At 39.0% G+C, this 24,308-nt stretch overlaps 1 protein-coding gene across 3 annotated transcripts in view; it reads right to left on the bottom strand.

Moving 5' to 3' along the window:
- Positions 1-24,308, bottom strand: part of RUNDC1 (RUN domain containing 1) — a 97,180-nt gene that overhangs the window by 1,575 nt on the left and 71,297 nt on the right. For all 3 annotated transcript variants that reach the window (XM_056547611.1, XM_056547610.1, XM_056547608.1), the window contains one exon: positions 12,128-12,211. In XM_056547611.1, coding sequence (XP_056403586.1) covers positions 12,128-12,211 — 84 coding nt within the window. The remainder of the gene's footprint in view (positions 1-12,127; positions 12,212-24,308) is intronic.

The following is a 24,308-nucleotide window of genomic DNA, read 5'->3' as shown; positions in this document are numbered from 1 at the left end:
AATGCTTATGCAGAATTATAAAACTACATCCCTTCCCCTTATCCCCTTCACTTCAATTGCCTGGTTGGACTTGATGGACTTATGTCTTTTTTCAACCATACTAACTATGTAACTATGTAAACTGTGGCCCTCCAGCTGTTGCAAAACTTTAACTCCCAGCATGCCCGGACAGCCAACGGCTGTCCGGGCATGCTGGGTGTTGAAGTTTTGCAACAGCTGGAGGGCCACAGTTTGAGACCGCAGATCTAGAATCAGTAACAAAGTTTCACAGGCAAAAAATAATAATAGACTTCCCGTACACTATGTATGGGAGATCGCTCATTACCAAAGGAAATATTTGGGAATGTTTCCATGTATAGATGTATTATACCTCACAAGAATCTGATTACTATTCCCCCTCCATGTATAGATGTATTATATACCTCACAAGAATCTGATTACTATTCCCTCCATGTATAGATGTATTATATACCTCACAAGAATCTGATTACTATTCCCCCTCCATGTATAGATGTATTATATACCTCACAAGAATCTGATTACTATTCCCCTCCATGTATAGATGTATTATACCTCACAAGAATCTGATTACTATTCCCCTCCATGTATAGATGTATTATATACCTCACAAGAATCTGATTACTATTCTCCTCCATGTATAGATGTATTATATACCTCACAAGAATCTGATTACTATTCCCCCTCCATGTATAGATGTATTATATACCTCACAAGAATCTGATTACTATTCCCCCTCCATGTATAGATGTATAATACACCTCACAAGAATCTGATTACTATTCCCCTCCATGTATAGATGTATAATACCTCACAAGAATCTGATTACTATTCCCCTCCATGTATAGATGTATTATATACCTCACAAGAATCTGATTACTATTCCCTCCATGTATAGATGTATTATATACCTCACAAGAATCTGATTACTATTCCCTCCATGTATAGATGTATTATACCTCACAAGAATCTGATTACTATTCCCCTCCATGTATAGATGTATTATATACCTCACAAGAATCTGATTACTATTCCCCTCCATGTATAGATGTATAATACCTCACAAGAATCTGATTACTATTCCCCTCCATGTATAGATGTATTATATACCTCACAAGAATCTGATTACTATTCCCCTCCATGTATAGATGTATTATATACCTCACAAGAATCTGATTACTATTCCCCTCCATGTATAGATGTATTATACCTCACAAGAATCTGATTACTATTCCCCTCCATGTATAGATGTATTATATACCTCACAAGAATCTGATTACTATTCCCCTCCATGTATAGATGTATTATATACCTCACAAGAATCTGATTACTATTCCCCTCCATGTATAGATGTATTATACACCTCACAAGAATCTGATTACTATTCCCCTCCATGTATAAATGTATTATATACCTCACAAGAATCTGATTACTATCCCCCTCCATGTATAGATGTATTATATACGTCACAAGAATCTGATTACTATTCCCCTCCAATTATAGATGTATAATACACCTCACAAGAATCTGATTACTATTCCCCTCCATGTATAGATGTATTATATACCTCACAAGAATCTGATTACTATTCCCCTCCATGTATAGATGTATTATATACCTCACAAGAATCTGATTACTATTCCCCTCCATGTATAGATGTATAATACCTCTCAAGAATCTGATTACTATTCCCCTCCATGTATAGATGTATTATATACCTCACAAGAATCTGATTACTATTCCCTCCATGTATAGATGTATTATATACCTCACAAGAATCTGATTACTATTCCCCTCCATGTATAGATGTATTATACCTCACAAGAATCTGATTACTATTCCCCTCCATGTATAGATGTATTATATACCTCACAAGAATCTGATTACTATTCCCCTCCATGTATAGATGTATTATATACCTCACAAGAATCTGATTACTATTCCCCTCCATGTATAAATGTATTATATACCTCACAAGAATCTGATTACTATTCCCCTCCATGTATAAATGTATTATACACCTCACAAGAATCTGATTACTATCCCCCTCCATGTATAGATGTATTATATACCTCACAAGAATCTGATTACTATTCCCCTCCAATTATAGATGTATTATATACCTCACAAGAATCTGATTACTATTCCCCTCCATGTATAGATGTATTATACACCTCACAAGAATCTGATTACTATTCCCTCCATGTATAGATTTATTATACCTCACAAGAATCTGATTACTATTCCCCTCCATGTATAGATGTATTATACACCTCACAAGAATCTGATTACTATTCCCTCCATGTATAGATGTATTATATACCTCACAAGAATCTGATTACTATTCCCCTCCATGTATAGATGTATTATATACCTCACATGAATCTGATTACTATCCCCCTCCATGTATAGATGTATTATATACCTCACAAGAATCTGATTACTATTCCCCTCCATGTATAGATGTATTATACCTCACAAGAATCTGATTACTATTCCCCTCCATGTATAGATGTATTATATACCTCACAAGAATCTGATTACTATTCCCCTCCATGTATAGATGTATTATATACCTCACAAGAATCTGATTACTATTCCCCTCCAATTATAGATGTATTATACACCTCACAAGAATCTGATTACTATTCCCCTCCATGTATAGATGTATTATACCTCACAAGAATCTGATTACTATTCCCCTCCATGTATAGATTTATTATACCTCACAAGAATCTGATTACTATTCCCTCCATGTATAGATGTATTATATACCTCACAAGAATCTGATTACTATTCCCCCTCTATGTATAGATGTATTATACACCTCACAAGAATCTGATTACTATTCCCTCCATGTATAGATGTATTATATACCTCACAAGAATCTGATTACTATTCCCCTCCATGTATAGATGTATTATACCTCACAAGAATCTGATTACTATTCCCTCCATGTATAGATGTATTATATACCTCACAAGAATCTGATTACTATTCCCCTCCATGTATAGATGTATTATACCTCACAAGAATCTGATTACTATTCCCCTCCATGTATAGATGTATTATATACCTCACAAGAATCTGATTACTATCCCCCTCCATGTATAGATGTATTATACACCTCACAAGAATCTGATTACTATTCCCCTCCAATTATAGATGTATTATACACCTCACAAGAATCTGATTACTATTCCCCTCCATGTATAGATGTATTATACACCTCACAAGAATCTGATTACTATTCCCCTCCATGTATAGATGTATTATACCTCACACGAATCTGATTACTATTCCCCTACATGTATAGATTTATTATACCTCACAAGAATCTGATTACTATTCCCTCCATGTATAGATGTATTATATACCTCACAAGAATCTGATTACTATTCCCCCTCTATGTATAGATGTATTATACACCTCACAAGAATCTGATTACTATTCCCTCCATGTATAGATGTATTATATACCTCACAAGAATCTGATTACTATTCCCCTCCATGTATAGATGTATTATACCTCACAAGAATCTGATTACTATTCCCTCCATGTATAGATGTATTATATACCTCACAAGAATCTGATTACTATTCCCCTCCATGTATAGATGTATTATACCTCACAAGAATCTGATTACTATTCCCCTCCATGTATAGATGTATTATATACCTCACAAGAATCTGATTACTATCCCCCTCCATGTATAGATGTATTATACACCTCACAAGAATCTGATTACTATTCCCCTCCAATTATAGATGTATTATACACCTCACAAGAATCTGATTACTATTCCCCTCCATGTATAGATGTATTATACACCTCACAAGAATCTGATTACTATTCCCCTCCATGTATAGATGTATTATATACCTCACAAGAATCTGATTACTATTCCCCTCCATGTATAGATGTATTATATACCTCACATGAATCTGATTACTATCCCCCTCCATGTATAGATGTATTATATACCTCACAAGAATCTGATTACTATTCCCCTCCATGTATAGATGTATTATATACCTCACAAGAATCTGATTACTATTCCCCCTCCATGTATAGATGTATTATATACCTCACATGAATCTGATTACTATTCCCTCCATGTATAGATGTATTATATACCTCACAATAATCTGATTACTATTCCCCTCCATGTATAGATGTATTATACCTCACAAGAATCTGATTACTATTCCCCTCCATGTATAGATGTATTATATACCTCACAAGAATCTGATTACTATTCCCCTCCAATTATAGATGTATTATACACCTCACAAGAATCTGATTACTATTCCCCTCCATGTATAGATGTATTATACCTCACAAGAATCTGATTACTATTCCCCTACATGTATAGATTTATTATACCTCACAAGAATCTGATTACTATTCCCCCTCTATGTATAGATGTATTATACACCTCACAAGAATCTGATTACTATTCCCTCCATGTATAGATGTATTATATACCTCACAAGAATCTGATTACTATTCCCCTCCATGTATAGATGTATTATACCTCACAAGAATCTGATTACTATTCCCTCCATGTATAGATGTATTATATACCTCACAAGAATCTGATTACTATTCCCCTCCATGTATAGATGTATTATACCTCACAAGAATCTGATTACTATTCCCCTCCATGTATAGATGTATTATATACCTCACAAGAATCTGATTACTATTCCCCTCCATGTACAGATGTATTATATACCTCACAAGAATCTGATTACTATTCCCCTCCATGTATAGATGTATTATATACCTCACAAGAATCTGATTACTATTCCCCTCCATGTATAGATGTATTATATACCTCACAAGAATCTGATTACTATTCCCCTCCATGTACAGATGTATTATATACCTCACAAGAATCTGATTACTATTCCCCTCCATGTATAGATGTATTATAACTCACAAGAATCTGATTACTATTCCCCTCCATGTATAGATGTATTATATACCTCACAAGAATCTGATTACTATTCCCCTCCATGTACAGATGTATTATACCTCACAAGAATCTGATTACTATTCCCCTCCATGTATAGATGTATTATACCTCACAAGAATCTGATTACTATTCCCCTCCATGTATAGATGTATTATATACCTCACAAGAATCTGATTACTATTCCCCTCCATGTATAGATGTATTATATACCTCACAAGAATCTGATTACTATTCCCCTCCATGTATAGATGCCATATACACCTCACAAGAATCTGATTACTATTCCCCTCCATGTATAGATGTATTATATACCTCACAAGAATCTGACTACTATTCCTCTCCATGTATAGATGTATTATACACCTCACAAGAATCTGATTACTATTTCCCTCCATGTATAAATGTATTATACCTCACAAGAATCTGATTACTATTCCCTCCATGTATAGATGTATTATATACCTCACAAGAATCTGATTACTATTCCCCCTCCATGTATAGATGTATTATACCTCACAAGAATCTGATTACTATTCCCCTCCATGTATTATATACCTCACAAGAATCTGATTACTATTCCCCCTCCATGTATAGATGTATTATATACCTCACAAGAATCTGATTACTATTCCCCCTCCATGTATAGATGTATTATATACCTCACAAGAATCTGATTACTATTCCCCTCCATGTATAGATGTATTATACACCTCACAAGAATCTGATTACTATTCCCCTCCATGTATAGATGTATTATACCTCACAAGAATCTGATTACTATTCCCCTCCATGTATAGATGTATTATATACCTCACAAGAATCTGATTACTATTCCCCCTCTATGTATAGATGTATTATACACCTCACAAGAATCTGATTACTATTCCCCCTCCATGTATAGATGTATTATATACCTCACAAGAATCTGATTACTATTCCCCTCCATGTATAGATGTATTATATACCTCACAAGAATCTGATTACTATTCCCCTCCATGTATAGATGTATTATATACCTCACAAGAATCTGATTACTATTCCCCCTCCATGTATAGATGTATTATATACCTCACATGAATCTGATTACTATTCCCCTCCATGTATAGATGTATTATATACCTCACAAGAATCTGATTACTATTCCCCTCCATGTATAGATGTATTATACCTCACAAGAATCTGATTACTATTCCCCTCCATGTATAGATGTATTATACCTCACAAGAATCTGATTACTATTCCCTCCATGTATTATATACCTCACAAGAATCTGATTACTATTCCCCTCCATGTATAGATGTATTATATACCTCACAAGAATCTGATTACTATTCCCCTCCATGTATAGATGTATTATAACTCACAAGAATCTGATTACTATTCCCCTCCATGTACAGATGTATTATACCTCACAAGAATCTGATTACTATTCCCCTCCATGTATAGATGTATTATATACCTCACAAGAATCTGATTACTATTCCCCTCCATGTATAGATGTATTATACCTCACAAGAATCTGATTACTATTCCCCTCCATGTATAGATGTATTATACACCTCACAAGAATCTGATTACTATTCTCCTCCATGTATAGATGTATTATATACCTCACAAGAATCTGATTACTATTCCCCTCCATGTATAGATGTATTATACCTCACAAGAATCTGATTACTATTCCCCTCCATGTATAGATGTATTATACCTCACAAGAATCTGATTACTATTCCCCTCCATGTATAGATGTATTATACCTCACAAGAATCTGATTACTATTCCCCTCCATGTATAGATGTATTATACCTCACAAGAATCTGATTACTATTCCCCTCTATGTATAGATGTATTATACCTCACAAGAATCTGATTACTATTCCCCTCCATGTATAGATGTATTATATACCTCACAAGAATCTGATTACTATTCTCCTCCATGTATAGATGTATTATATACCTCACAAGAATCTGATTACTATTCCCTCCATGTATAGATGTATTATACACCTCACAAGAATCTGATTACTATTCCCTCCATGTATAAATGTATTATATACCTCACAAGAATCTGATTACTATTCCCCTCCATGTATAGATGTATTATATACCTCACAAGAATCTGATTACTATTCCCCTCCATGTATAGATGTATTATATACCTCACAAGAATCTGATTACTATTCCCTCCATGTACAGATGTATTATACACCTCACGAGAATCTGATTACTATTCCCTCCATGTATAAATGTATTATATACCTCACAAGAATCTGATTACTATTCCCCTCCATGTATAGATGTATTATATACCTCACAAGAATCTGATTACTATTCCCCTCCATGTATAGATGTATTATACCTCACAAGAATCTGATTACTATTCCCCTCCATGTATTATATACCTCACAAGAATCTGATTACTATTCCCCTCCATGTATAGATGTATTATATACCTCACAAGAATCTGATTACTATTCCCCTCCATGTATTATATACCTCACAAGAATCTGATTACTATTCCCCTCCATGTATAGATGTATTATATACCTCACAAGAATCTGATTACTATTCCCCTCCATGTATAGATGTATTATACCTCACAAGAATCTGATTACTATTCCCCTCCATGTATAGATGTATTATATACCTCACAAGAATCTGATTACTATTCTCCTCCATGTATAGATGTATCATACACCTCACAAGAATCTGATTACTATTCCCTCCATGTATAAATGTATTATACACCTCACAAGAATCTGATTACTATTCCCCTCCATGTATAGATGTATTATATACCTCACAAGAATCTGATTACTATTCCCCTCCATGTATAGATGTATTATATACCTCACAAGAATCTGATTACTATTCCCCTCCATGTATAGATGTATTATACCTCACAAGAATCTGATTACTATTCCCCTCCATGTATAGATGTATTATACCTCACAAGAATCTGATTACTATTCCCCTCCATGTATAGATGTATTATACACCTCACAAGAATCGGATTACTATTCCCTCCATGTATAGATGTATTATACCTCACAAGAATCTGATTACTATTCCCTCCATGTATAGATGTATTATATACCTCACAAGAATCTGATTACTATTCCCCTCCATGTATAGATGTATTATACACCTCACAAGAATCTGATTACTATTCCCTCCATGTATAGATTTATTATACCTCACAAGAATCTGATTACTATTCCCTCCATGTATAGATGTATTATATACCTCACAAGAATCTGATTACTATTCCCTCCATGTATAGATGTATTGTATACCTCACAAGAATCTGATTACTATCCCCTCCATGTATAGATGTATTATACCTCACAAGAATCTGATTACTATCCCCTCCATGTATAGATGTATTATACCTCACAAGAATCTGATTACTATTCCCTCCATGTATAGATGTATTATACACCTCACAAGAATCTGATTACTATTCCCCTCCATGTATAGATGTATTATACCTCACAAGAATCTGATTACTATTCCCCTCCATGTATAGATGTATTATACCTCACAAGAATCTGATTACTATTCCCCTCCATGTATAGATGTATTATACCTCACAAGAATCTGATTACTATTCCCCTCCATGTAAAAATGTATTATATACCTCACAAGAATCTGATTACTATTCCCCTCCATGTATAGATGTATTATATACCTCACAAGAATCTGATTACTATTCCGCTCCATGTATAGATGTATTATATACCTCACAAGAATCTGATTACTATTCCCCTCTATGTATAGATGTATTATACCTCACAAGAATCTGATTACTATTCCCTCCATGTACAGATGTATTATACCTCACAAGAATCTGATTACTATTCCCTCCATGTATAGATGTATTATATACCTCACAAGAATCTGATTACTATCCCCCTCCATGTATAGATGTATTATATACCTCACAAGCATCTGATTACTATTCCCCTCCATGTATAGATGTATTATACACCTCACAAGAATCTGATTACTATTCCCTCCATGTATAGATGTATTATACCTCACAAGAATCTGATTACTATTCCCTCCATGTATAGATGTATTATACACCTCACAAGAATCTGATTACTATTCCCTCCATGTATAGATGTATTATACCTCACAAGAATCTGATTACTATTCTCCTCCATGTATAGATGTATTATATACCTCACAAGAATCTGATTACTATTCCCCTCCATGTATAGATGTATTATACCTCACAAGAATCTGATTACTATTCCCCTCCATGTATAGATGTATTATATACCTCACAAAAATCTGATTACTATTCCCCTCCATGTATAGATGTATTATACACCTCACAAGAATCTGATTACTATTCCCCTCCATGTATAGATGTATTATATACCTCACAAAAATCTGATTACTATTCCCCTCCATGTATAGATGTATTGTATACCTCACAAGAATCTGATTACTATTCCCCTCAATGTATAGATGTATTATATACCTCACAAGAATCTGATTACTATTTCCCTCCATGTATAGATGTATTATATACCTCACAAGAATCTGATTACTATTCCCCTCCATGTATAGATGTATTATACCTCACAAGAATCTGATTACTATTCTCCTCCATGTATAGATGTATTATATACCTCACAAAAATCTGATTACTATTCCCCTCCATGTATAGATGTATTATATACCTCACAAGAATCTGATTACTATTCCCCTCCATGTATAGATGTATTATATACCTCACAAGAATCTGATTACTATTCCCCTCCATGTATAGATGTATTATACACCTCACAAGAATCTGATTACTATTCTCCTCCATGTATAGATGTATTATATACCTCACAAGAATCTGATTACTATTCCCCTCCATGTATAGATGTATTATACCTCACAAGAATCTGATTACTATTCCCCTCCATGTATAGATGTATTATATACCTCACAAAAATCTGATTACTATTCCCCTCCATGTATAGATGTATTATACACCTCACAAGAATCTGATTACTATTCCCCTCCATGTATAGATGTATTATATACCTCACAAGAATCTGATTACTATTCCCCTCCATGTATAGATGTATTATATACCTCACAAGAATCTGATTACTATTCCCCTCCATGTATAGATGTATTATACACCTCACAAGAATCTGATTACTATTCCCCTCCATGTATAGATGTATTATACCTCACAAGAATCTGATTACTATTCCCCTCCATGTATAGATGTATTATATACCTCACAAAAATCTGATTACTATTCCCCTCCATGTATAGATGTATTATATACCTCACAAGAATCTGATTACTATTCCCCTCCATGTATAGATGTATTATATACCTCACAAAAATCTGATTACTATTCCCCTCCATGTATAGATGTATTATACACCTCACAAGAATCTGATTACTATTCCCCTCCATGTATAGATGTATTATACCTCACAAAAATCTGATTACTATTCCCCTCCATGTATAGATGTATTGTATACCTCACAAGAATCTGATTACTATTTCCCTCCATGTATAGATGTATTATACCTCACAAGAATCTGATTACTATTCCCCTCCATGTATAGATGTATAATACCTCACAAGAATCTGATTACTATTCCCCTCCATGTATAGATGTATTATACCTCACAAGAATCTGATTACTATTCCCCCTCCATGTATAGATGCCATATACACCTCACAAGAATCTGATTACTATTCCCCTCCATGTATTATATACCTCACAAGAATCCGATTACTATTCCCCTCCATGTATAGATGTATTATATACCTCACAAGAATCTGATTACTATTCCCCCTCCATGTATAGATGCCATATACACCTCACAAGAATCTGATTACTATTCCCCTCCATGTATAGATGTATTATATACCTCACAAGAATCCGATTACTATTCCCCTCCATGTATAGATGTATTATACACCTCACAAGAATCTGATTACTATTCCCTCCATGTATAGATGTATTATATACCTCACAAGAATCTGATTACTATTCCCCTCCATGTATAGATGTATTATACCTCACAAGAATCTGATTACTATTCCCCTCCATGTATAGATGTATTATACCTCACAAGAATCTGATTACTATTCCCCTCCATGTATAGATGTATTATACCTCACAAGAATCTGATTACTATTCCCCTCTATGTATAGATGTATTATACCTCACAAGAATCTGATTACTATCCCCCTCCATGTATAGATGTATTATATACCTCACAAGAATCTGATTACTATTCCCCTCCATGTATAGATGTATTATATACCTCACAAGAATCTGATTACTATTCCCCCTCCATGTATAGATGTATTATACCTCACAAGAATCTGATTACTATTCCCCTCCATGTATAGATGTATTATACCTCACAAGAATCTGATTACTATTCCCCTCCATGTATAGATGTATTATATACCTCACAAGAATCTGATTACTATTCCCCTCCATGTATAGATGTATTATACACCTCACAAGAATCTGATTACTATTCCCCTCCATGTATAGATGTATTATATACCTCACAAGAATCTGATTACTATTCCCCTCCATGTATAGATGTATTATATACCTCACAAGAATCTGATTACTATTCCCCTCCATGTATTATATACCTTACAAGAATCTGATTACTATTCCCCTCCATGTATAGATGTATTATATACCTCACAAGAATCTGATTACTATTCCCCTCCATGTATAGATGTATTATATACCTCACAATAATCAAATTACTATTCTCCTCCATGTATAGGAGTTAACGGATGGTACAATTATACTTTAAAGTGTTACTGCCTATAAAATGAACTTATGATAAGTCAATGAGACATATTGGAAGTTATGGATTGCAACAGGTCTTATGCCTGTGACCCACTGCGATAGTGAGTTATTAGCCAGGGAAGTGGGCGCATTGGGTTACACTCCCTGGTGCGATAAAAGATATATACATTTTACTGCATAGATTTCCATGCAGAGAAGGGGTTGGATCTCAAGTTTGGCTGGGAGCGGAGTGCAACCTCATATCTTAGTAGATTTGTTATAGTTACAATTTCACTTAATAATAAAATAACAAGTAGTAAGTAAAGAAGTATGCTCACCATTGGTCCGTGCATTCGGGCCAGAGCTTGGGGTGTACCCTGTTGCTCCGCTTACTGGGTTCTCAGCTGGACTGCCAATTTCATCTATACAAAAAGACAGATATTTCACATTATTTATTAAAGAGCTGTAACTTAGTGGTAATAAGAGGCAACTAGTAAAAAGAACCAAAATGTTAGCAGATTCACATTTTTAATACCAATACATTTATTTTTCATTACAAGGAACCCTACTGCAAGATAATTTCTTGGAAGAAGACAGGGAGAAGGGAGGGGGATGCAGCATCTCATGATGGGAGGGAGGGGGATGCAGCTGCAGGATCTCATGGAGGGAGGGGAATGCAGCAACTCATGGAGGGAGGGGGATGCAGCTGCAGGATCTCATGGTGGGAGGGGGATGCAGCTGAAGTATCGAGGGAGGGGGATGCAGCATCTCATCGTGGGAGGGGATGCAGCTGCAGTATCATGAAGGGAGGGGGATGCAGCATCTCATGGTGGGAGGGGGATGCAGCTGCAGTATCATAAAGGGAGGGGATGCAGCTGCAGCATCTCATGGTGGGAGGGGGATGCAGCTGCAGTATCTCATGGAGAGGGATGCAGCTGCATTGTTTTAGGGAGTGAAGGCATCAGGTTGATAAAGAACACACAGCACAGCTCTGACATCACATGGAATTACTTGCATTGAAAGCTATAGGGCAGGGTGTCCCAACCAATTAGCCTCCACCTTTTGCTAAACTACAACTCCCACCATGCTGTGAGTTGCAGTATAGCAACAGCTGGAGGCACCCTGGTTAGGAAACACTACCATCAGGCTGACACTTCGGTTTGCATGTCTTTATCTGGTCTTGGATACACTAATCCTGAGTCACACTCTATGATATCACCGTATGGTAAAAATAAATACAAAACAGCTCTTTGTCCATACGTAACAAACAACCACCCAGCAACCTATCAAACCCACGTTAATCATTAACTCTTATTGCTCCAGTACGGCTCTGTTTAAGACCTTTAAAATGTGAGAGACAATTTTACTATTCACGTAATATATATATATATATATAAATAAGTAGTATGTGAAAACGTGGAACTTTTCTACTGTAATATAGAGTGCGCATTAGCGGGTCTGCCGGACGGAGCTCTTCCGGGTCTGTATAGTGTACAGCCGATCATGTGGTGCAGTCATGTGACCGCTCACGTGACCAGGCTGGTGACGCAGGTTCCAGGAGTCTGTGCATTCCTGGTGGCATGTGCGAATGGAAACAGATCAAATCAGGTGGGAATTGTTTTAACCAGTTAACGACCATGGACATCTATGCTCGTCTATGTGCCGTTAACAGGGTATGACGCGGGCTCCCAACTCGAGCTCGCGTCATACCGGCCGGCCCCCAGCTGATTCCTGTAGCTGGGGGCCGGCGTTAATAGCTGGCATGCGGCGATCGCAGCAGGCGGCTATTAACCCTTTAGATCTTTAGGTCTAAAGGTGCCTGTATCCCATCCCTGGTGGTCCAGTGGGGTGGATCGCCCCTCCCCCCCGCAGTGCGATCGACTGTGGAGGTAGCGTGAGGGCTTACCTCTCCTGCTGCGGTGGCTCCTGCTCTCTGAATGATAAAGCCTGGCAGGGCCAGGCTTTATCAATCGAGCGCAGAGCACACAGATCAATGGGATTCTATGGAATCCCATTGATCTGTATGAGGATTCAAATGATTCCTCCTAAAAGTCCCCTAAGGGGACTAAAAGTGTTAAAAAATAAATAAATAAATAAATTAAAAAAAACAACACACACATTAACCCCTTCCTTATTGAAAGTTTAAATCACCTCCCAAATTCCATATAAAAAATATATAAACATACTATAAATAAACATATGTGGTATTGCCGCGTGCGTAAATGTCCGAACTATAAAATATATCGTAAATTAAACTGCACGGTCAATGGCGTACGCGCAAAAAAATTCCAAAGTCTAAAATAGCGTATTTTTGGTCACTTTTTATACCATAAAAAAAAGGAATAAAAAGCGATCAAAACAAAAATGGTACCGATTAAGACTTCAGATCACGGCGCAAAAAATGAGCCCTCAAACCGGCCCGTATGCGGAAAAACAAAAAGTTATAGGGGTCAGAGGAGGACAATTTTAAATGTATTCATTTTCGTGCATGTAGTTATGATTTTTTCCAAAAGTGCAACAAAATCAAACCTATATAAGTAGGGGATCATTTTAACCGTATGGACCTACAAAATAAAGATAAAGTGGGATTTTCCACATAGGGATGTTGCGCTATTTCTCCCGTTACTATCTTCCGTCACAAAATAACGGCCGTTATTAATAACGGGCTATAACTGGTTAAAACGGCTATTAGAAAAATCCCATAGATTATAACGGGATTTTCTAACGGCCGTATAGGATTTTGTAACCCCCGTTTTCAGCTGATTTTCGTACGGATCTTTAAAACTGAGTAATTTTGTAGTGTGAAAGGGGCCTAAGGACTCCGCCCATTTGGGCCTTAAGGACTTTTACGTTTTTGTTTTTTCCTCGCCTTCTAAAAATCATAACTCTTATATTTTCATCCACAGACAAGAATGAGGGCTTGTTTTTTGCGCATCCAGTTGTCTGTTGTAATGCCATCACTCACTTAACCATAAAATGTATGGCGCAACCAAAAAAATACTATTTGTGTGGGGAAATTGATAAGAAAACCGCATAAAATGATACCACTGATTACACACTTTTTTTTTTTTATTATTGTACCGCTTTTAAAAAAATCGCTAACTTTTTAACCAAATTAGTACGTTTAAAATCCCTCTATTTTGCTGATCTATAACTTTTTCATTTTTCTGTATAAGCAGTGGTATGAGGGCTAATTTTTTGCGCTGTGATCTGTACTTTTCTGATACCACATTTGCATATGTGAAACTTTCAATAAATTTTTTATCAATATTTTTTTGGAATAAAATGTTATAAAAAAGCAGCAGTTTGAACTTTTATTTATTTTTATTATTTTTTTACGCTCACGCCGTTCACCGTACGGGTTTATTAATAATGAATTTTAATAGATCGGATATTTACGCACGCGGAGATACCAAATATGTTTATTAAAATTATTTTTAATTTATAAATTTTTTTATTTTTATTTATTTTTTTACACTTTTTGGGGGTAAAATAGGGAAAAGGGGACAATTTACATTTTAGGGGAGGGGATTTTTGCCCTTTTTTATTTTACTTAAATTTTTACCCTTTAACAGTCCCCATAGAGGACTATCTATAGCAATCACTTGATTGCTAATACTGTTAGCGCTGTGCATATAGCATAGCACTGATCAGTGTTATGGGCGATCTTCTGCTCTGGTCTGCTTGATCTCAGACCAGAGCAGAAGACGCCGGGAGACGAACGGAGGCAGGTGAGGGGACCTCCATCTGCCATTATGGATGATCGGATCCCCGCGGCAGCGCTGCGGGCAATCCGATCATCGTTTAGTGACCGCACTGCCGCAGATGCCGTGATCCGTATTGATCACGGCATCTGAGGGGTTAATGGCAAACATCCGTGCGATCGCGGATGTCCGCCATTATCGGCGGGTCCCTGGCTGCTATCAGCAGCCGGGACCTGCCGCGCATGACCTGAGCATCGCTCCGATGCTCGCAGTCATGTACAGGACGTAAATGTACGTCCTGGTGCGCTAAGTACCACTGCACCAGGTCGTACATTTACATCCTGCGTCGTTAAGGGGTTAATGTATATCAATAAAATATATATATGTTTTATTATAAGGAGTGACTCCGCCCTCTATTTCTTGTTTAATTGTAAGTAATGGAGTACACATTGGGCCGTATATTTAGTGTAATGTAAAGCACTTGCAGATACGTACTACATTAGAATAATTGAATTTAATTGCCCTTGGTTGTATACTGTAATATAGAGTAAAGTCGTTAACCCTTTAATAAATCATGATATACATGTACGTTATGAGTGCACACTAGGGGACTTTGCAGCAAGCCCACAAGCTGAGCTCTGTTCACACTCGGTGAGTACTGGCTGCTGTCAGCACCTGGAGCTCACCGCTTATGCCGGACACTGATAACAGAATCTATAAACTGGTAAAATACTGCCGGTCCTTTAGGGGGATCCTCCATTTGCCTCTGTGCTGTCTTGATGGTGCTCTGCTTCTTCAGTCTGCTTCGGTAGGATGGAGTAGCAGAGCGCCGATAAAAATAATCATTGCATATAACATTACTCTATTGCAGTGTTTCCCAACAAGGGTGCCTCCAGCTGTTGCAAAATTACAACTTCCAGCATACCCGGACAGCCAAAGGCTGTCCGGGCATGCTGGGAGTTGTAGTTTTGCAACAGCTGGAGGCACCCTGGTCGGGAAACACTGCCCTATTGCATGTGAATAAGCACCTGGCCTAATAAAAGGTTTTATTACCCCACCCCCCCCACCACCACCACCACCTTTTTCCACATAAAATTATGTTTATAAAAATAAAAATAAAACTACTTGATATTGCCGGGTGCGAAATGTTCAAACTGTTAAAATATACCGTTAATGAAACCGCACGGTAAATGGTGTCAACGTAAACAAAAATAGCAATATTGCTAATTTTTGGTCACTTCATGTACCAAAAAAACATGAATAAAAAGTCCCATTTAAAAAATGGTACTGATATGATAAAAAATATACAGATCACAGCACAAAAAAAATGATCCCTCATACAGCCCAGTATACAAAAAAATAAAAAATAAAAAAGTGTTATAGGGGTCAGAAGAGGACAATTTTGAGCATAAAAAGTTATATAAATATAATATATAATAAATATATATATTATATATATACACACACACACACACACACACATATACACACACACACACACATACATTCAATACTTTCAACATATAATGGTCTTTTCTGGACACAACATACAATGCTACGAACAGTCCAGATCAAATAAAAAAATATGAATATAATATAATTATAAAATCAATACAATTATAAAGTCCAGATCTGTGAAACGTGTCAATGGCCGGAATAACCAACCAATCAGAATGGGCATTCACTGGTATAACCCCCTGTATTACTGAAGTGTATGCACTGACTGGTGTCTGGTAGCGCCCCCTATAGTACAGGTAGGTATTACATGTCTGTACTACTCTTTACCTGTATTACTGAAGTGTATGCACTGACTGGTGTCTGGTAGCGCCCCCTACAGTACAGGGAGGTATTACATGTTCTGTACTCTTTACCTGTATTACTGAAGTGTATGCACTGACTGGTGTCTGGTAGCGCCCCCTACAGTACAGGGAGGTATTACATGTTCTGTACTCTTTACCTTTACCAGGGTTAGCTGCTCCTTTGGACACCAGGTGAGGGCGGCTCCATGTTACTTTTTTTAGGACACTGTGTTCTGTACAGGACCCTGAAGAAGCTCCTGTCCTCTACATAGACAGTGATTACATCTCCCAGCAGATCTTTATTACTTTTATATGTAAGGATTTGCTTTATCTATATTAGTTATCTACTTATTTTTCTTTAATCCTCACTTTTTACTATTTTTGGATGACATTTTGGGGCTTCAGAACCAATTACCAGGTTTCAATAGAGTTCTGGTCTCAACATACAATGGTTTCAACATACAATGGTCGTTCTGGAACCGATTAATATTGTAACTTGAGGGACCACTGTACACACACACACATACATACACACACACACACACACATACATATACACATATATATATATATATATATATATATATATATAGTAGAAAAAGAACAGCACAACCAATGGAAGAAAAATATCGTAGGGATAAAACAGAAGAAAAAGTCTTGTCCACGGCACCAAAATTCATGAAAAAAATGTGTGTTTTATTCCATAAAAGGTGTCAATACAACAGCGACGTTTCTCAACCTGACCTTTCTTGAGAAAGGTCAGGTTGAGCTGACTGAAACGTCGCTGTTGTATTGACACCTTAGTGTCCCTCTGCTTTGCGTTAGTACTGTGATGCTGTGTGCTGCACTGTAGATCAGCGTTTCCCAACCAGGGTGACTCCAGCTGTTGCAAAAACTACAACTCCCAGCATGCCCGGACAGCCAATGGGAGTTGTAGTTTTGCAACAACTGGAAGTTAGGAAAACACTAAGCTATGGACACTCTTCGAGGGCGAGTCTCCAGCTTTTGCAAAACTACAACTCGCAGCGTGCCCGGACAGCCAAAGGCTGTCCGGGCATGCTGGGAGTTGTAGTTTTGCAACAACTGGAAGCACACTGTTCGGAATACACTAAGGTAAGGACTCTCTAAGAGGGTGGGTCTCCAGCTGTTGCAAAGACTTGGCTTTCCGGGCATGCTGGTAGTTGTAGTTTTGCAACAGCTGGAGGCACTCTGGTTGGGAAACACTGCTGTAGAATGTAGTTGTACTATTGCTTTATTAGTGACACAATAAAATGGCATTGATCTGGGGGTCAGAGAAGTTGTCTGTCAGTTTTTCCCAACCAGGGTGCCTCCAGCTGTTGCAAAACTACAACTCCCAGCATGCCCGAACAGCCAATGGCTGTCCGGGCATGCTGGGAGTAGTAGTTTTGCAACAACTGGAAGTTTGGAAAACACTAAGCTAAGGACTCTCTAAGAGGGTGGGTCTCCAGCTGTTGCAAAGACTTTGCTTTCTGGGCATGCTGGTAGTTGTAGTTTTGCAACAGCTGGAGGCACTCTGGTTGGGAAACACTGCTGTAGAATGTAGTTGTACTATTGATATATTAGTGACACAGTTAAATGGCATTGATCTGGGTGTCAGAGAAGTTGTCTGTCTAGTTTTGCAGCCACTGACTATCCTCTCCCACATACTGACAGCTCAGGAATACTTACATTAGGACGGGGGGGGGGGGGGACAGGTGTAAGTGTTGTGAAAAACCATTATCTTAAAATCAACTGGTGCCAGAAAGTTAAACAGATTTGTAAATTACTTCTATTTATAAATCTTACTCCTTCCAGTACTTATCAGCTGCTGTATACTCCACAGGAAGTTGTGTAGTTCTTTCCAGTCTGACCACAGTGCTCTCTGCTGACACCTCTATCCATGTCAGGAACTGTCCAGAGCAGGAGAGGTTTGCGATAAGGGATTTGTTCCTACTCTGGACAGTTCCTGACATGGACAGAGGTGTCAGCAGAGAGCACTGTGGTCAGACTGGAAATAACTATACAACTTCCTCTGGAGCATACAGCAGCTGATAAGTACTGGAAGGATTAAGATTTTTTAACAGAAGTCATTTACAAATCTGTTTAACTTTCTGGCACCAGTTGATTTAAAAAAATTGTTTACTAACGGAGTACCCCTATAAATGTTCTCACTTTTTCCAGTGTTTGGTATTGTTTTTTGGGTAACTGCTTTAGAGCGATTACAACGATACCAAATGTGTTTAGTTTACGTCATGTTTTACAGCTTAAAAAAAAATTATATATAACTTTTTACAATTTTAAATTTTTTTTATTGCTATTTCTGACCCCTTTAACTTTTTTATTTTTCGGCCTAAGAAAGTGAATGGGGTCTAATTGTTTGTGCCATAATCTGTTGTTTGTATTGGCACCATTTTCTGTTGTTTGTATTGGCACCATTTTAGAATTGATCAGAGTTTTTTATCGCTAATTATTCAGTTTTTCATGGGATACAACGTGACAAAAAAAAAAACAAAAAAAAAACAAAAAAAAAACACAATTCTCGCGTTTTTCTTTTTTTACATTTACTGTGCAGATCAATAATAAAAAAAAAAAAGTTCTATAAATGCCTGTAGACTTATTGTGGTAATATCAAAAGGAAGATAGAGACGGCAACTCACTGGAAAATCGTGCGGCTTTATTCTCAAGACTTATTGTGGATTTAAATGTCCTCATTGAAGTCAATGGGGAAGATTCACAATAAACCTGAAGCGGATCCGACAACAACTGGCACACTGCAGATTTAGAACCCTACATTTAGGCCGGGTTCACACTGTGGAATCGCCGGACAGAATTTTTGCCAGAGATCCCGCAGGCGGCTTTAGGACCGCACGGACTGCATTGCCGTTCCCATAAACGGCAATGCATTTCTGAGGGGGTCAGCTAAAAGATCCTCCCAAAAATGCATTGCTGTCTATGGGGACGGCAATGCAGTCTGCACGGTCCTAGCGCCACCCATGGGATCTCTGGTGGAAATTCCATCCGGAGATTACACAGTGTGAACCCGGCCTTAGAAAATCTCATCTACGTTACTGGTACATGTGGCCGTATCATAAGGGTATTGTTCACACTACGGAATCTACGCCCAGAGATATTTCTGGTTACCAGGGGTCAAATCGTGGAAAAAATTAATTGTGGGAACTCTTTCACATAAGGGCTGGTCCTGCAGGACTCCTGCTAATGGGACCAGTGTTTCTGCTGTGGAAAAAGTGCAGGAACCGAGTTCCCATGTGTTCCTGCGGGATTTGAGGAACATACCCTAAGGCTGGGTTCACACTGCAGAATTTCTGCCGAAGATCGAGCCGGCGGCGCTAGGACCGAGCAGACTGCATTGTTGCCCCCATAGACTGCAATGCATTTCTGAGTGGATATTTTGGGAGATCTGCTCAGAAATGCATTGCCATCTATGGGGACGGCAATGTAGTCCGCGCGGTTCTAGTGCCGCCGGCTCGATCTCCGGCAGAAATTCTGCAGGATCTGCTGCAGATTTTCTGTAGCTGATTTTGCTACCGATTCGACATCTTACAAAACCCGTATGTCATTGCTGAAACAATAGAAGTTTTTTTGTGTTAAAATCCTGAAACTGTAAGGATTCTGTGCGCCGCCTCCTTCCCTGTGTCTGACCTCAGATACAAGAAGCAACTATCTCCAGACACCACAGATTCATCCTCCATCTCATGCAATCCATACTTACCCATAACTACTTCCTGTTTGACTCCACCCTCTACCACCAGCTCAGGGGAACAACAATGGGGAGCCAGTGTGCCCCCAGCTACGCCAATCTAACCCTGAGCTGGTAGGAGGACACCATCGTATTCTCAGACTCCACTGCGAACTGGACCAAACATATCATCATGTGGACAAGATACATCGACGATGTGTTCATCATCTGGTCAGGTTCCAAGACACAATTCAATGATTTCGTCACTTCTAGAGATGAGCGAACTTACAGTAAATTCGATTCGTCACGAACTTCTCGGCTCGGCAGTTGATTACTTTTCCTGCATAAATTAGTTCAGCTTTCAGGTGCTCCCGTGGGCTGGAAAAGGTGGATACAGTCCTAGGAGACTCTTTCCTAGGACTGTATCCACCTTTTCCAGCCCACCGGAGCACCGGAAAGCTGAACTAATTTATGCAGGAAAAGTCAGCAACCGCCGAGCTGAGAAGTTCGTGACGAATCGAATTTACTGTAAGTTCGCTCATCTCTAGTCACTTCATTAAACCAAAATGAAATCGGTCTACATTTCACATCAGAAATACAGCAATCTCAATTGCCCTTCCTGGATGTTCTGATTAGAGATGAGCGAACTTACAGTAAATTCGATTTGTCACAAACTTCTCGGCTCGGCAGTTGATGTCTTTTCCTGCATAAATTAGTTCAGCTTTCAGGTGCTCCAGTGGGCTGGAAAAGGTGGATACAGTCCTAGGAGACTCTTTCCTAGGAATGTATCCACCTTTTCCAGCCCACCGGAGCACCTGAAAGCTGAACTAATTTATGCAGGATAAGTCATCAACTGCCGAGCCGAGAAGTTCGTGACGAATCGAATTTACTGTAAGTTCGCTCATCTCTAGTTCTGATATACAAAAATGACAAAAGAACTGCTGGAGACAACAGAAGAGGCCGGAAGAAGTGCACTTGCACAAAACTTACCGGTAGGTTTTGGTAAGTACACTTACCAGTAAATGCACAAAGGTTTTGGTAAGTGCACTTACCGGTAAGTTTCACGCAAGTGCACTTCTTCCGGCCTCTTCCGAGCCCGGAAGAAGTGCACTTGCGCAAAACTTACCGGTTTGTAGCCTCTGAGTCTCTCGTCTCTCCCCCGGCTCCCTCCGATAGTCTCTACAAAATGTGGTCTTAGAACGCGGTGAGTTGCTGGACTTCTTCATTATTGCTTCAATACAAGTATACTTACCTTATATATCTTATTCTAGATCCCTATGATACTCACCTCATCTGTCCACACGTCTGTCGTTTATCCTCTTCTTTAACCAAGTGAGGAGAAACCATTATACGCACACCAATATAACCATCATGACGCTGACTGCAGTGCATGGGTCCTGGTGACCCATCTCTAAGTATTCCCTACTAATCCCTGAGGAGCTGCCTGCAGTAAGAGTAGCGAAACGCGTTGGTTGTGTATGGTATAACTTGCACATGCTTAATATTATCTTTGGTTATGCAATGAATAAATCTATGTTTTATTGATGAATACCGTGTTATACCCCTGGGGAACACCCATGGGTTTGGACTGCTAAACTATCTATCACATATTTCAGCCTATATACATTTTGTGCGTTTGTATTGATATATGATGGTATTTGGGTATTTATCTTATGCAGCCAATCCCACCTGTCCACTATATCCAATATCTGTACCCCCGATTCAGCTAAGGGCCAACTAGGAGGTTCCGGTGTCGGCCCAGGTCACAAGGACAGGGGACCTACAGCTGACAGGCAGGCATTTCAGATGAGGGCAACATCAGGGCCCTCTACCTGACTTTTTCATTGGCTGCATACTTACCGTATTTTCCGGCATATAAGACGACTTTTTAAAAAGGAGTAGTCCAGCGCGCACTTTCTTTCTCTTGCCTGCCTATGCGCCCCCGGAGCTCCGGTACAGGTGTTCAGTAGTCGTCTGCTTCTTACTTCATATTAGCCCGGCACGTCACATGGAGCTTCAGCCTATCACCGTCCGCAGCGATGTCCCACCTCGGCCGGTGATAGGTTGAAGCTCCGTGTGACGTGCCGGGCTAACAGGAAGTAAGAAATAAACAGCCCGACGACTGAACACCTGTACCGGAGCTCTGGGGGTGCGTAGGCAGGCAAGAGAAAGTTTGTTTTCTTTTTTCTTTTTGCAGCCCGGACCAGATAAAATAAGAAAAGTGCGCGCCGGACTACTCCTTTAACTCCGTAAAGTGTTCTCAAAAGTCGGGGGTCGTTTTATACGCCTGGTGCTGCAGTCGGCCGGGACGCCCAGGGTATGGATTATCCATACACCAGGTGTCCCGACCGAGATTAACTTCCACCGTCACATTTGGGATATCCCTGTGTCCCAAAAGATCTTTTCAGGACACAAGGATGTCCCGGTTACCTTTCTGCGGCCCCGCGTTAACTTTAAAAACGCATGGGCCGTCGGGAGGTTGTGCACGCACGGAGGAGCGGTGGTCGGAGCACTGAAGTGGGGCAGTACACAGACATACAGCCTCCAGCCATACACTGTATATGGCTGAAGGCTGTATGTCTGTGGGGGGGGGGGGGGGGCACTGCCAACCTAATGTGGGGGAACTACAACCTAATGTGGGAGAATTATACCGCCAACCTAATGTGGGGGAACTATACCGCCAACCTAATGTGGGGGAACTATACCGCCAACCTAAAGTGGGGGCAACTATACCGCCAACCTAAAGTGGGGGCAACTATACCGCCAACCTAAAGTGGGGGCAACTATACCGCCAACCTAAAGTGGGGGCAACTATACCGCCAACCTAATGTGGGGGCAACTATACCGCCAACCTAATGTGGGGGCAACTATACCGCCAACCTAATGTGGGGGCAACTATACCGCCAACCTAATGTGGGGGGGAACTACAACCTAATGTGGGGGGGAACTACAACCTAATGTGGGAGAATTATACCGCCAACCTAATGTGGGGGAACTATACCGCCAGCCTAATGTGGGGGCAACTATACCGCCAACCTAATGTGGGGGCAACTATGCCGCCAACCTAATGTGGGGGCAACTATGCCGCCAACCTAATGTGGGGGCAACTATGCCGCCAACCTAATGTGGGGGCAACTATGCCGCCAACCTAATGTGGGGGCAACTATGCCGCCAACCTAATGTGGGGGCAACTATACCGCCAACCTAATGTGGGGGCAACTATACCGCCAACCTAATGTGGGGGCAACTATACCGCCAACCTAATGTGGGGGCAACTATACCGCCAACCTAATGTGGGGGCAACTATACCGCCAACCTA

This window comes from Hyla sarda, chromosome 12 (assembly GCF_029499605.1).
Source record: "Hyla sarda isolate aHylSar1 chromosome 12, aHylSar1.hap1, whole genome shotgun sequence".
Taxonomy (NCBI): Eukaryota; Metazoa; Chordata; class Amphibia; order Anura; family Hylidae; genus Hyla; species Hyla sarda.
The sequence above is the reverse complement of the archived record's forward strand: the minus strand, read 5'-3'. Positions and strand labels throughout refer to the sequence as shown.